At 53.2% G+C, this 13755-nt stretch overlaps 1 protein-coding gene across 1 annotated transcript; it reads right to left on the reverse strand.

Annotated features, from left to right (window-relative positions):
• Positions 1 to 4827: 4827 nt before the first annotated feature.
• PLEKHO1 (pleckstrin homology domain containing O1) lies at positions 4828 to 13321 on the reverse strand. The gene is made up of 6 exons (XM_044239147.1): positions 13241 to 13321; positions 12522 to 12668; positions 7970 to 8110; positions 7218 to 7322; positions 6743 to 6844; positions 4828 to 5657 (listed from the first exon to the last, which is right to left on the reverse strand). Exons 1-6 carry the CDS (start codon positions 13268 to 13270, stop codon positions 4956 to 4958), a joined length of 1227 nt encoding a protein of 408 aa, XP_044095082.1. The 5' UTR covers positions 13271 to 13321; the 3' UTR covers positions 4828 to 4955.
• Between the last annotated feature and the right edge of the window lie 434 nt (positions 13322 to 13755).

Genomic DNA, 13755 nt, shown 5'->3' on the forward strand with positions numbered 1-13755 from the left:
TTTGGACTGTGGAATGGGGCGGGGTGGGAGTAGAGTGCCGCGCACCACAGCCTGAGCTGGGGGAAGGTTGGGGGGAAGGGAAACCTTCTGTTCCCGAGGTAGGTGGCTCCAAGTCCCTCTCCCCACTTGGGCAAAGAGCACTTCGCTCGCCTTCTCCTTCCTTTCCCACCCCAACACAGCCACCACATAGCGCTAGGGATGACATTAGGACAGCTGGTCTATTGCCTTGGTTTGCCACCCTCAGAAAGGAACCCAGCAAACGGAGGACCACACTGCCCTGCTCTATTGTCTTGCCCTTGTGTCTCTCAGTCCTGCCAGGTGGGAAAACTGCACAAGCCACTACTGACTGTTCCTTCTCAGCCTTCATCTCAGGGACAGTAATTGGGCGTCATTGGAGTACCTCGTTAACCCAGCCTGTTCACCGTTATGTTACACTTTTCTGTGTGTCTCTGGAAGAAAGGGCTCTTCGCTCTCATTGTTTTAATATCTGGAAGAAGGAAAAGCAAGGGCGAGGCTGAATCTAGCATTTCTGAAAGAAGGAGGTGATTTCAGAGTTATTCCAAACCACCAGGAAAGACAGGGGAGACCACTCCAACTTGTCCAAAGCAGGAAGCAAAGAGGAAGAGGGATTAAGAGTTGGAGATGGGGGTGCAGATCAAGATTCCAGTGCTACCCACTCTTCTAGGAGTTACTCTTCTCCAAATTGTCCTTGAGAAAAAGAAAACTGGGGGCACCTGTGTGGCTCAGTGGATTAAGCTGCTGCCTTCGGCTCAGGTCATGACCTCAGGGTCCTGGGATAGAGCCCTGCATCCCCTGCATTGGGCTCTGTGCTCAGCAGGGAGCCTACTTCCCCTTCTCTCTCTGCCTGACTCTCTGGCTACTTGTGATCTCTCTCTCTGTCAAATAAATAAAATCTTAAAAAAAAGAAAAAGAAAAAGAAAACTGCCTTATGTGCCTCGTTCCTGTTGCTGCACCAACCTCTACCCTCATGATGACTTCGGAGGAACTGGGAATCTGTATTCTTTCCAACCTTAACGCAGTTTTCCGCACATTTGTTAACTCTCCAAGATCCTATTTTTAAACTGGTTCTGCTAATTTTTGCGTTCTCGCCCTGCCTGTTTCCAAGGCCGGGGTTGGGCTGGGGCTGGGGTGAGGCACTGGCTCCATCTCTCATTTCCTGAGCTGAGCTGGGTTGTACTAATTGACCTCAAGGGTCTCAGCTGTGCTAAGTTGGGTGTTTGTTAGATCTCGTTAGGCTTGTAATTAGTGCAGAAAATCTAGGTCAGAGGCAACTGGTTGGAGGGATGGTCTCAGGGGGGCGTGAATAAAGACGGGGAATAGCAAACAGGTTCCTGGTTCTGTGGGTGGGGTGAGCCAGGGACAGGGACCGGTGAGACGGGTGTCATACCCACAGACGGGCAGACACAGGGTCACGTGCAGAAAGGCGCTTAAACTCTTGGGTGCGTGAGTGTGCTGGCGTGTGTGTGTGTGTGTGTGTGTGTGTGTGTGTGTGTGTGTGTGTTGTGTTTGCTCCCGCCTTTACCCGGGTTTCTTTCCAACCTCTCCTTATATGGTGTGGCTCCAGAGCAGGCTGGGGATTGGCTGCTGTAGCTGGGAGATTGGGTGCTTGGAAGAAAGGAGGAAGAGAAACGAACAAGCAGGGGCTGGGAGTGAGAAGGGGAGGGGGCTGGAGCCGAGCTTCGAGGGAGGTGGAATAGGGCTGGGTGGGCTTGCCTATGAGGTGTAGAAAAGGGAGAGATTTGGGGGGGACTGGTTTTTGGGGAGAATGAGGTAGAATATACTGTTGACAGAGGGGCTGGGAGCAGGGGTCAGCGTTCCAGGCTCAGCACCGCATGCTTTCCGAAGGTGGGAGCAGGAGTTCGTGAAACTTGTGCGGTTCTCCCCTTTTCTTCTCACCCTAAACAGCCTACAGCTCTGTGAGACAGCATGCACAGGAACCCATCAGCTCTTCAGGTCAGCACCTGAGACATTATCATCCTGTTCCCCAAACCCCTACTTCACAAGTGAGTGCGGAAGAACAGACCAAGTGGAGGAAAAGGTCCCTGAAATAGGAAATGGCACTGAGTTCTTCACCTGTCTCCACTCCCTACCCTGCTTCAACTCTGTGTCCTGGATTTCCTCATCTCCCCATCCTAGAGCCTCCCAAAAGATTCTCCTTTTTCCAGTTCCTTTGTGTAAGAAAAGAATATAGCGCAATTGATGGAAGAGGGAAGGGGAGGAAGAAAAACTACACATCCTGAAGCAGCTCTCCCCATAACTGTGTGATAAGCAAGCCGGCTCACAGCCCCCTGCTCGATCTACCCGTTTACTCCAGAACCCTGCAACTGGGAGGGAGTGGAGGCAATATAGGAGGTGAAGGATGGGGCTGATAGAATGCGAAGAGAGAGGTCTGGGAGAGGGGAAGCTGGGCTCCCGGTGCTCTTGTCCTCCCTTGTCCTCCCGTCGGCCCAACTTCAGGGTCCCAATGGGAAGGCTGGCTTGGTGCTCATCTCCCAGCTCTGGAAGACAAGAGAGTTGGGGCTCCCCCTCTCTATCTCCAACCTTAGAACTGTGCCTGGTCCTGTCTCTCCTTGAAGAAGGGGCATGGCTGCTGCCTGGAGGGTGGACTCAGCTGGCTCCCAGACTAGGACAAAGTGGCAGTGATCAACCCCAGGCCCTAGGTCTCCTAGTCCTTGCTGTCCCCAGCCTACCGCATTGTTTCCCTGAGCACAGCTACCACGGCGGCCGGTGGGCATGTGGCCCATGTGGCCCGTGTGGCCACTTGCTTAGTGCTAGCGGTTACTTACCGGCCAAATGGCCGGCACTTTCCTATGTCCTCTTTGCTTGCTGGTCAAGAACTCTCCATTTTGCAGATGAGGAAACTGACACTCAGACAGCTGGTGCCTTGCCTGGGACCTCATGGCAAAAAAAGCCAGACTCTGAACCCAAATCTGCTTGGTTCCAAAGCTGGGCTCGTTTTGGTCCCCTGTGACTTGGTTCTGGTGCCTGGCTCTTAGTCTCTGGGAGGCCTGATCTTTCTTCTCTGCTCCCCTCACCTGTCATTGTCCTCCCAGCGCCTCCCTGTGTCCTCCACCTCCTCTGGCAGCCACAGGGAATTGACTCATGGGGCTGCACATGTCCTTCTCACTTTGGTCTTTTTCTTCATTATGTGGGAGCAACCAGGAAGAAAAAGAAGAGGGAGGGTGCTGGTAAAATAACATTTATACAAAGATAGGGACTTCTACAAGGAAATATTTTAACCTTGATTTTCATGATTGGACGACGGGTGGGTCTCCTGACCGTGTGAGTTTAGGAGAGTGAGGCCTGTCTGGAGGAGGGCAAGTCTGCAGACCCAGACTTCCTGCAACCTCAGGAGACCCTGGGGATGACATTTAGGTGGCTTTCACTCAAATTGGATACATATTCATTGGGGAAGAGGAATATGTCTAAATTTGTTTAAAGAGCCACAGCTAGATCTAGGGAAAAATCTTCAGGATTGCATGGTGCAAGACTCTCTCTTCCACAGAGACCGTTGAACTTGGAGACCTCTCCCATCTTGCTTACTTGGGATGTGGAAGCAACATTAGAGCAGAAGAATGGGAATTGAAGGCTCTGTACTTCACCCAGAGGATTTTCCTTTTCTCCCTCCTACCGTGTCTTCCTGAACGTCACATCAGGGCCGCCTCAGTGCCAGTGCCAACAGGCAGTCTGTCCCAAAGTTGTCCCCTACGTCCCCTCTTACCACAAGAGAAGAGCTAGGTCCTAGCTCTTGGAGGCAAGAGAAGATCTAGAAGAGAGGGCCAGGGGCTAGCAAGGGCTGCGTACGCTTCCAAGTAGTTTCTAACCCCTTTTGCTGATTCGTGAGCCTGTTCCTTCTTGTCAAACCCCACTCAGCTCTTGCCTTCACAACTCTTCTCTGGCCCCTGTCACTGTTGTTAACCTGATCTAAGGAACTGCAGAGGAAAGCAGCAAACTAAACAGAATGAGCGTATGAGCTCTCGTGTTGACAAGAATGCAAGGGAGCCTGGCCAGGAGGGTGGTGGCGTGAGTGCAGAGCTGTTTTGCTGAAGTCGGGGCCTGATGAGTGTTGGGAAAGAGGTTTGAGGAAGGAGAGGGAGAGGCTACAGGAAACCCTAGCTTGGCCAAAAGAGGAACCTGGGCACACGTTTGGTTTTCCCCTCAATCCTGCCCAGCTTGCATTGCAAATCAGTTTCGTTCTTAGTGCCGTTCTTCTGTGGGGTCAGTTGCCCCTAGTTCCCCTGCACTGGGCACCCACTCATGGAAGGACCACACCATTCCAACTGTCCAACACTGGATCTTTGAGTTGGTGTTGGGAAATGATGACACCAGGCAGACAAGATATCCAGGCTGCTTGGTCTCAGATGATATGAACAAGAAGCTGGTGTGTCTGGTGGGGGGGGGGTCCCACAAATCCTACTCCGGGGCTGGGACAGGTGTCACTTCTGTGTGTGCAGTTGGCAATGGCTTCCACATCCCCAGGGCTAGAGCTGGACAGCTGAAATTTCACCCTCGGATTGACAACCTGGAATGGGACACAAGAGAAAAAGCCTCCCCTGCCAAACTCAGCTTATACATGTTCTTGGGAGCAGCAGAACGTTCCCTGCTGTGTCTCAGAGGGGTGGTGTGTGTAAATGGCCAGACTATGCCTTTATTCCACCCCCTCCCTCTTCATCCAGGTAAAAGCTTCTTAATACTAATGCAGGGGTCACCTCCTCAAATCTGAGGCAACTGAGGTGTCAGAGAAAACAGGCATGGGTAAGGAATGAAAGGAGGGTGGCGGGAAGGTTGGGCAGCAGCAAGAGCAACGAGTTTTGTGTGTTTGTATTTTTTCCTTTTTTTTGACTGAGGTAAATAAAAAAGCTTTATCCTGCAACACTTGGAGATAAGAGTCTGTGTACCCCACGCCCCCAAGTCCCAGCCGCTGACCCCTTCCTTCACATCAGGCTCTTCCGGTACTGACTGTGCTGAGGGGCGGGTCTGAGGTGGGAGTCGGGGGTCTGCAGGTCCATCTGTCTGTACAGGTCCCTCAGCTCCCTGACTTCCTGTAGCACCCGCTTCGCCTGGCTCCAGTTCGACGATGCCTCTCCCAGCAGCCGCTCTGTCTCCAGCAGCAGCTGCTCCGACTCGGAATCCGGAGACCGAGGGGGGTCCTTGGCCTTTCGCTTCCCATCGCCCAGTCCCTGAACCTCTGCCAGCAGCTCCTGAGTCTTCTCCAGTTTCCTCGCTACCAGGTCCTGGATCCGGGACAGCTGGCCCGGGTGTGGGGGAAGGAGAGATGGGGGGTCTTCGGGCCGCAACTGGAGAGTGCGGGCTGAGGCAGGGTCCCGCTGGGACAGGATCTCCTCCAGGGAGGCACAGCGGCCTTTCTCTGTGGTGGTCAACTTCTTTGGGGCCTGTGGGGTGTACGTGGCCCCTTTGTCTGGCTTTTCCCAAGATCGGGGAAGGCCGCTGGCTCGGTCCGAGGAAGGCTGGATACGGTCTGAGTCTGCTCTCCTCCGGCCGCCTGCCAGCTGGGCCACGGACTTGTCCAGGTCCACCCGGAAGCTCTCGGCACAAGAGTTTGGCTCCTCAGGGGAGGGGTCTTCCTCCTGGATCAGGTCCAAGGTCAGCATCCCGTCTGAGGTAGAGGTGGAAGCCTAGAGAGAGAGGGAGAAGGGAGGCATGAAGGGGGGGGAACAGCCATCAGGAGGCGGTTCAGGAGGGACTGTCTGAAAGACAGAGGCAAACTGGTCCTTTTCCTCCTCAAGGTGCCTTCCCTAAATGAGAAGCACCCCATCCTGATGGAGTCCTTGGACGTTCTGTTTCTTATTCCTTGGATAGTGATCGGAACTTCTCATTTTCCTGTGATTTACAGGAACTTCTGCCTGTTTCCCATATTCTTCGTTTTACTATAAACTTCCCAGAGAGCACCTTTTCCCCTGTCTTGCGGACTCTACACATCAAACTGGGTTGGACACACAAAGGAGGGTCCACACACATACACTGTCCTTTTCCATCTGTGTCCTCGAACCGCCTCTGCCCTTTAAAGCTCAGCACCCCCTGCCTTCAAGTCAAACTTGTTCTAGTTCCAGAATACTATAGTAAAAAATAATGCAGACATTATTCAGCACCTCGTGTATACTGATATACGTGTTGTTTTAATCATTCATTCCTCCTAGCAGCCCCTCAGGGTAGGCACAGTGACTGCCCCCCTATCCTGCTGAAGACTGGTGGCTTCAGGGAGTCACAGAGAGAGAGTAAATCACAAACCTAGGTTCCCACCTGGTTCTTTCTAGTAACCCCGACTGCCTCTCTCCCTAGAGACTGAGAGCTAGGATAGTGACAGGAAGCAGCACTCGGCAAGTTCCAGGCATTCACGGTGAGCCTCGAGGTGACTACATGACCCAGTGCCGCTCCCTGTCAGGCAGGCTGCCACGGTCTCATAGCTTCTCCTCCATGGTACAGCGTTCACCGCTTCTGTGTTCACTTTCCTTGAGGTAGATCCCATTTTCCACAAAGAATGATCAGTTTATTGAGGGCAAGGGCTTTAGAACTCATAGTAGGTGCTAACTAAGTATTTTTGATTTGGAGGAATCAGGCAGGGGGACGGGGTGAAGGGACTCCCCTGGTCTTTGACTTTGGTACCATGGATGCCTCTGGTGGGCTGGACAGTCTTGTCTGAGACGGACCGACACGGAGTCGGCCCTTCAACAAGTTTTTATTTTCTTACAGTCTTACGTACCACGGCCATCAGGTGTCCCCGAGTCGGGGGGCGGCGGGAGTGCTGGATTTTTGCCCTGTCTCGAGTGGGGTGGGCGAGATAGCTGTCCTCCTCAACGGTGACCTGAGGAAATGCATTGTGAGTCATGGGTGCTCTTCAGAGACTGTCCTACCCCTGCAGCCCCTGTGGCCTGAACATGCCTGGACCAGGAAATGAACCCACCCCATTAACTGCTTCTGAGAAAATCCAAGGGCAAGGTCTCTACTGTATGTGTGGGGGCTCTAGGGCTGGCCCCTGGCCTCAAAAAGCACGGAAAGAGGAGTTGGCAGAGAGACTCAGAAGGTGGGAGAATGGGGTTTGCAGAGGGAGCTAAAGAAGTCTAGCCCTGGGGGCTTAGCAAGTTAAGAGTGGTCCACCCCAAAAGCAGACCCTTTAAGTGAGTCACGGTCATTGCCTCTGCCCTGGTATTTCTCCCCTCCAGATGAGGCCCCCTGACCTCATCCAAGATGCGGTTCTTGGCTCGCGTGATGGCTGAGTTGAGGGCACTGATCCAGGATTCCTTCTCTTCTGGACTCACGGCCAGGAAGATCAGGTTGGGAGCCTGTGAGGAGAAGATTCTTGTTCAGCCAGCGTTTTAGGGTTGGTGCCTCACTATGACAGTGAAGAAATCAGGAAATAGACCCAGTTCCTAGGAGAGAGATTCTGCTTCCGTTGTCATCCCTAACCTAAGGAAACCAGCCTCTATTCCTAAAATAAGCCACAGCTTAGAGGTTGTTTTAGAAATGACCAAGGAAGAGCTAGGAAGGGTAATGGATATTAACATGTCATTAGAGATAATTATAAGACGTTTGATAAATAATAAAGGACAGGTACTAAACTAAAGATCTTTAAATGCTTGAGTAAATAGAAAGTTACAGGAACTTCCGTGAGTCCCCTCAGACAGAGAAAGTCGATTCAGAACTTCACCTATCAGGGTACAGGGAAAACTGATTTTCTTCCAAGGGATGTCTGATGTTCATGTGTGTGTTGTGTGTGAGAGAGAGACAGAGAGAGAGAGAGAGAGAATGATGATCTCTTTGGTTGGACAGTTAAAAAGCTGGCTTGCCTGGCCATGATATTCTCGGGTTAAGTAACAAAAGCTGGCAGGAGGGCAAGCCCAGGGCCTCTGAGCCGAGAGCGGCGGGAGAGAACCCGAAGGGCTTTGGTGTTCTGCGTTCCCTGGGGGCCCAGGAGGCAGGTGCGACATACCGTGTTGCCGGGCTGTTTGGAGTGGGCAAGAGTAAACTTGCTATGGTTTTTCTTGCTCCTGCTCTTGGATTTCCGGAGCTCTTCACACTTCTCGTAGTCGCTCAGGTCAAACACCTCTTGTATATTTTTCTCATCTTTTACCTGGGGGAGGGTCAGAGGGGAGGTGCTGAGGATAAAACGACCTCATGCCTTTCCTCGGACTGTTCATTTAGACCGGTCCTGGGAAGCAGGATAACCTAACTGGGGGGGAGGGCAGGGTAGGAGAGCTGTCTGAACCAAGGCCCACACAGGTCCAACAGTGGTCACAGTCCTGGGGGAGCCCTCAAGCCCTGACTCTTCAGTGGGTTTCCATGCAAACCCTTTAGCCCCACTTTCTTCAGCTAAGCTGTTTCCAGAGCCCCAGGATGTCTCTCTTCACTCTGTCTCCCATTATGTCCTTCAAAAGACATGGCTTACGTAGAGGCTAACAGGTTAATCCTACCATCCTGAAGAAACCAAGACCGGGATGGCTGTTGATCGCCCCAAGGGAGAAGATAAAAGCAGGGTCAGCATCACGGGGTGTCTCAAGGCAAAGGCTACATCTGGTCTCCCCCATCTTATTAAACGTTTACATTGTCGCTTTTTTTTTTTTTTAAGATTTTATTATTTTTTAAAGTAATCTCTATACCCAACCTGGGGCTCAAATTGAGAACCCCAAGATCATAAGGCGCACACTCCCCTGACTGAGTCAGCCAGGTTTTCTTCCCTGACCTGACTCCTTCCTCAAATACATACTATTCTAAAAAGTCATCAACCTCCTTCATTTCAGAAGCTTCAGAGCCATAGAAACCACAGACCCCTGTGTTATTTGTTCACACAAGCCAAAAAATACACCTGCAGTTTGCCCTCCGGCATCAAGAGCCGTTTAAGTCATCCACCTCTCTCTGGACAAAGATGCACTCAGGTTGTCCCCAGAGGAGGAAATTTCAGACTTGTATTCTGCTCCTTCTTTCCATGGTTCCAGTTTGAGAGCCTAAGCATCTTCCTGCCAGGAAGTTCTCCTCTGTGTCTACACCCTGCTTAGGGCGCCTCTCTGGCACCCTTCCCACCTTCAGCCAGCATTTGGCCCTTCACTCTCTCGCCCAATGTCTTCAACAGAGACCACACTTCTCTCTACATCCTCTGACCCCACCAGCCTCTGCGGAGAGCCACAAAGCAAATGCCAGTAATTTTTCTGCCAACGTCTGTCTGAAACCTCTCTGTCATTTCTCCTCTCTGCTAAGGTGTTCCCCGAAGTCCTGGGACTCTGAAGCTGTGGCTTATGGACTATTCTGGCTTGCAAGAGGAGAGGGACTTAGTCACCGTCTCAGACCAGCAGAATGGGATTGGAAAGTGCTTTCACCCTCTGCCGTTTGAGCCTGGGAATGAGCTGTTTTTGATTTCCTGGGATGAGAGATGAAAAGCACCAGTGCTTGTCCCGCTAAGCAAACTGGGGCGCCTGGGTGGCTCACTGGGTTAAGCCTTTGCCTCCGGCTCAGGTCATGATCTCAGGGCCCTGAGATTGAGCCCTGCATAGGGCTCTCTGCTCAGCAGGGAGCCTGCTTCCCCCTCTCTCTCTGCCTACTTGCGATTGTCAAATAAATAAACAAAATCCTTAAAAAAAAAAAAGACTAAACAAACAGGTAAAAGCAGTTTCATACCTCTCTTGGAAGAGACCTACCCGCCCCCCTCCCCAGCTGTGCGCAGGCAGAGGAACTTCATCTACTCTCCTAGTTCTCAGCAGCCTTGCAGTGGGGGAGTGATTCTCTCTTCCACTCCCCGGCCAGTCTCTGGTCTTGCCCCTGCCTGTCCTTGGGACTTGGACTTGCCATTGGGGCCAGGGGGCTGACACAGAGGAGGAGGGCTCATCCCATAGCCTCTCTGGGGTCAATGGCAGCTATACCTCCGCCTGGTGAGCTTCCTCCACGGCTTTCCCCTTTCCAGGGCGCCCCAGCTTTGGGCTGGTAAGTGACCCAGAGGCCCAGGAGGATTGTGGATGGCAGTGGAGAAGATGTCAACAAGGAGTGCCTGAGAACAATTCCCAGAAACATGGGGCAGGGAGGGAGAATGATGCCTCAGACTCCTTGTCCTTCTTCCTCAGACGTGAGATTATCAACAGCAGCCAGAACTCTTAGAGAGGAAAGTGCTGGGTGTGTGTATGGAGCCACGGGACAGAGTTACTTGTTTTGTTTTCCTTACAGGAAGGGAAGGGAGAAGGGAAGGGAAATATTCTGCCCTGGACACAGCTGACGAGGAACCCCAGGAAGGAGACAGTGACAGAGTTAGGCCCTGATAGGGCAGCAGTAGGAGAAGGGGCAAGACAAACAGCAGGACAAGGAGATTACTGTTCCCACCGAAGACGGACAACTCTGAGACCCTTGTCCTTTCCTCTACCAAACTCCCTAAGTCTCATTTACTGATCTTCCAAAGTTAACCCTTCCTTTCCCCTGGGCCCACAGAAAGGGATTTTCCCTTGCCAAAAAAGATACCCTGAACCCAGTTTCCTCTAGCAGGAGATCTCCCCAAGATCTAGTTTCTGTTCCTATACATCAACCCCATGATCATAAGATGCTCTTTAACTGAGGAAAGTGATTCATAACAACCATACAGAAGGATTTCTTTGATGGGGGTGGTGGTGGGAGACCCTGCCTTTATGAGAAGCAACAAATAAGACTGTTGAAATTTCGAGGGGACAGAGTTAGGAATATTCTTGTGTTAACACCTAAATTACAATCATTACACTTCGCATTTAAAAAGAAATCTTGAATCTTAATAGATTCTGCTCTGGAGCTTGTGGGAAGTGGACAGAATAGAGCCTAGAGTCCTCTGTCTGCTTCACCCTAAGTCCAGGCCCACCGTGGTATGGAAATGGGCTCCAAAGAAGAGGAGTAATGGTAGGTGTGTTCCCACTGCTTCTTCTTCCTCAGCAGGGGGCAATGGGCCCCATGATGGATCAGATGTTCCTGACTCACAGGACACCAAGCCTTGGAGGCTGAGGTCATTCCATTCTTCCCCTGTCTTTGTACTCCTTCCTCCACAAACAGGGAGCAAGCATGCTCTTTTGCTTCCAGACTCTGTTCTTCAGACAAACACAAACAAGAAAAGAGGTCTTGTTCTTTCTCCCCTTTCACTGTTCTCATGGTTCCCCTTTGATGTGTGGGAGGTTCTCCCCGATTGCTCACCAGAGTTTCCTGCCATTATGAAGTTTGGGGAAGACAGGAGATACACTTTGACACGTGCTCGTTACTATTTTTTAAACTGGAAAGCCAGCAAATTGTGGAAAGACCTTCTATAGGATTTGGGATGGGGTGGAAGTGGCCATTGAAAAGAAATCCTACTATCAAAGCCTTCTCTCACCGCCCTCCATCACCAAGTTCCCAGCCTAGCCTAAACTGTCAGGTCGAAACACCCAGAAGAGGGATCACTTGGGCTTGGGCACAGCTCAGCTTTCCCCCACTTGGCTAGGTACACGTTGTGTTCAGATGAATACTTTTTCTCTAGGACTGCGCATGTGTCTGTTTCAATACCATAAAAGGATTTATTTACCTAAATATAGTCTACTGCAGAAAGCAGAAGAGGTTAGAAATCAGGGTGGACTTCCCAGTCAAGGCCCAGGGCGGGGTGGAGTGGGTTGGGTGGGACACAGGATTGGGGGAGGAAGGGCCACCCAACCAGGGGAGCACAGCACAGTCTCCTAGTCTAATGCGGGCACAGTCTCAGAAGTAGGGATGGGAATGACTTCCAACTCCTGGAGGGCAATGTCAGTTTCTCAGGTGTTACTGATCTCAAGAAATAGAGATAAAAGGGACAAGAGTGTGGATTCAGTGATCTGGGCTCAGGTTCTGAATGTGGACTATAGTTTTCATTTTAACTACCCAGGGACAGACAGGGGTTCCTGACTCCATTTGTCTGCTTTCTGATACAAATGGGAGGAACTTAGAAAGAGAGTGGAGAATGAGTTTCCTGCTGCTTTTTTTTTTTAAATGGAGTGGGAAGCACACTGGTTAGGAATGTTGGCTTCAACAGAAATAACTACCCCTCACAGATACTCTGCCTGAGGTCATATGAGACTGACCCAGGGTTGCGCACGTGTTCTCTGTGACTAGGGCAGCTGCCCTTGTGATATGACCTGCATATGCCTTTTCAGCAGCCAGGGTAAAGGAAAAAAAAAAAAAATCCCATCTTCAGCTAGCTGCTAGGAAAGGGTAGGGGGCAGCAGGGGCAGGGGACACTTAGAACTTTTAGGACACCTTGGGAGGGAGGTTATCGTCCTTGTCTGAAAGGTGTTTGCAAAGCAAAATCATTAAGTTAAGATGCACGCTCAACTTTCAAATTCTTACTCAGGGCTTCTGGAGGAAGGGTAACCTTTTTATGCAGATCTGACAGGGGTAGAGACCAACCGAACTGCTGAACTTGCTTCTGGAACAAAATAGGGGGCGAGGCAAGGAGGAGACAGAGGTAGGGGAGTCCCCTGTCGGGGGACAAAACGGGGGAATATGAGGAAACGGGGACAGAGGAGGCAAGGGGCACCTACCTCCTTGTCAGAGACGTACAGCTGGTCCCCCTTCAGCACCACATAACGGTTTTTCCAGATCTCCCTGAAAATCCCTTTCCCGCAGAATTTCCGGACCCAGCCGACCTTCTCAGGCGGTGCGGACGGATGGTTGCCATCCTGAAGCCCCTGGCCCAGGGCAAGAGCAGAACCTTCCGGTTAGGTGGCTGTCGCCTTCCCCCCGTCTCACTCCGGCCCTCACGACACCCCTCGCTCCCCTATCCCCGGCTTTCCCGTGACCGTCCCCCCAACCCCCTGGGGCCGGACTCAGGGCGCCCAGCGTTCGCTCCCCACTTCTCGGAAGGTTTTCACTCTGGGCAACTCCCCCTCCCCCCCAACACGCCCCGCAGCCCTCCCGCTTCCCCCACATAAACAACTCCAAGTGCGAGAGGAGGGGGCGCCGGGGCCCGGCCTGGGCGGAGGGTGGCCTCCGGCTGGCCGCCAGGTCCCCCGCCCCCTCCCGCAGCCTCGGTCCCCGCCGCGCCGGGAAGAACGGCGTTTTATTTTATTTCTCATTGTCTCGGGGCCGCAGCCGCGCGTACGCAGGCAGCGGCCGGGCCCAGGGGAGGGGGTGCGGGGGGCGGGCGCAAAGTGAGCCAAGTCCAAGCCCCCGACCCAAGTCCGCACACAAAAGCCCCCCGGCGCGGCGCCGGGGCCGCGGGGCCGGGGTCCTGGGAGCGGCGGTCGGCGGGCGCACTCACCCTCTTGGCCGAATTGTTCTTCTTCATCATTCCGGGTGGGCGCGGGCGCCGGGGGAAGGGGCCGGCTGGCGGAGCTGCCCCCCGCCGCCGCCGCCGCTGCCGCTCCTCCCTCCCTCTCCCGGACTCTCCCCTTCTTTGTAGCTCCGGTTACACTAAAGGCCGGCCTCCCTCGCACTCGCACACACGCACGCCCGCTCCCCGCCCCTCGGCGCCCTCCATCCCGGCGCCCACGCGGCCCGGGCCCCCGCGCGCCCCCGCCGCCAGCTCCCCGGTCCGCGCCCCGCGGTTCCATCCGCGGGCCCGCTGACGTTGCGAGTTCAGAATAAAGGGCGAATCGCGGAGCCGGAGATGGTGCGCTCCCCCACCCCCCTCCTTTGTTTCTGACTCGCTGAGGGTGAAGAAGACAGACCTAAACCCAGCCGAAGAGAGCGGCTCCCGGGGCGGGGATGGGGGGTGGGGAGGGCGCGGGACCCACCCTCGCACCTGCGGCCGGAGCCCGGGGTGGAGCCCGAGAC

Source organism: Neovison vison, chromosome 2, assembly GCF_020171115.1.
Source record: "Neovison vison isolate M4711 chromosome 2, ASM_NN_V1, whole genome shotgun sequence".
Taxonomy (NCBI): domain Eukaryota; kingdom Metazoa; phylum Chordata; class Mammalia; order Carnivora; family Mustelidae; genus Neogale; species Neogale vison.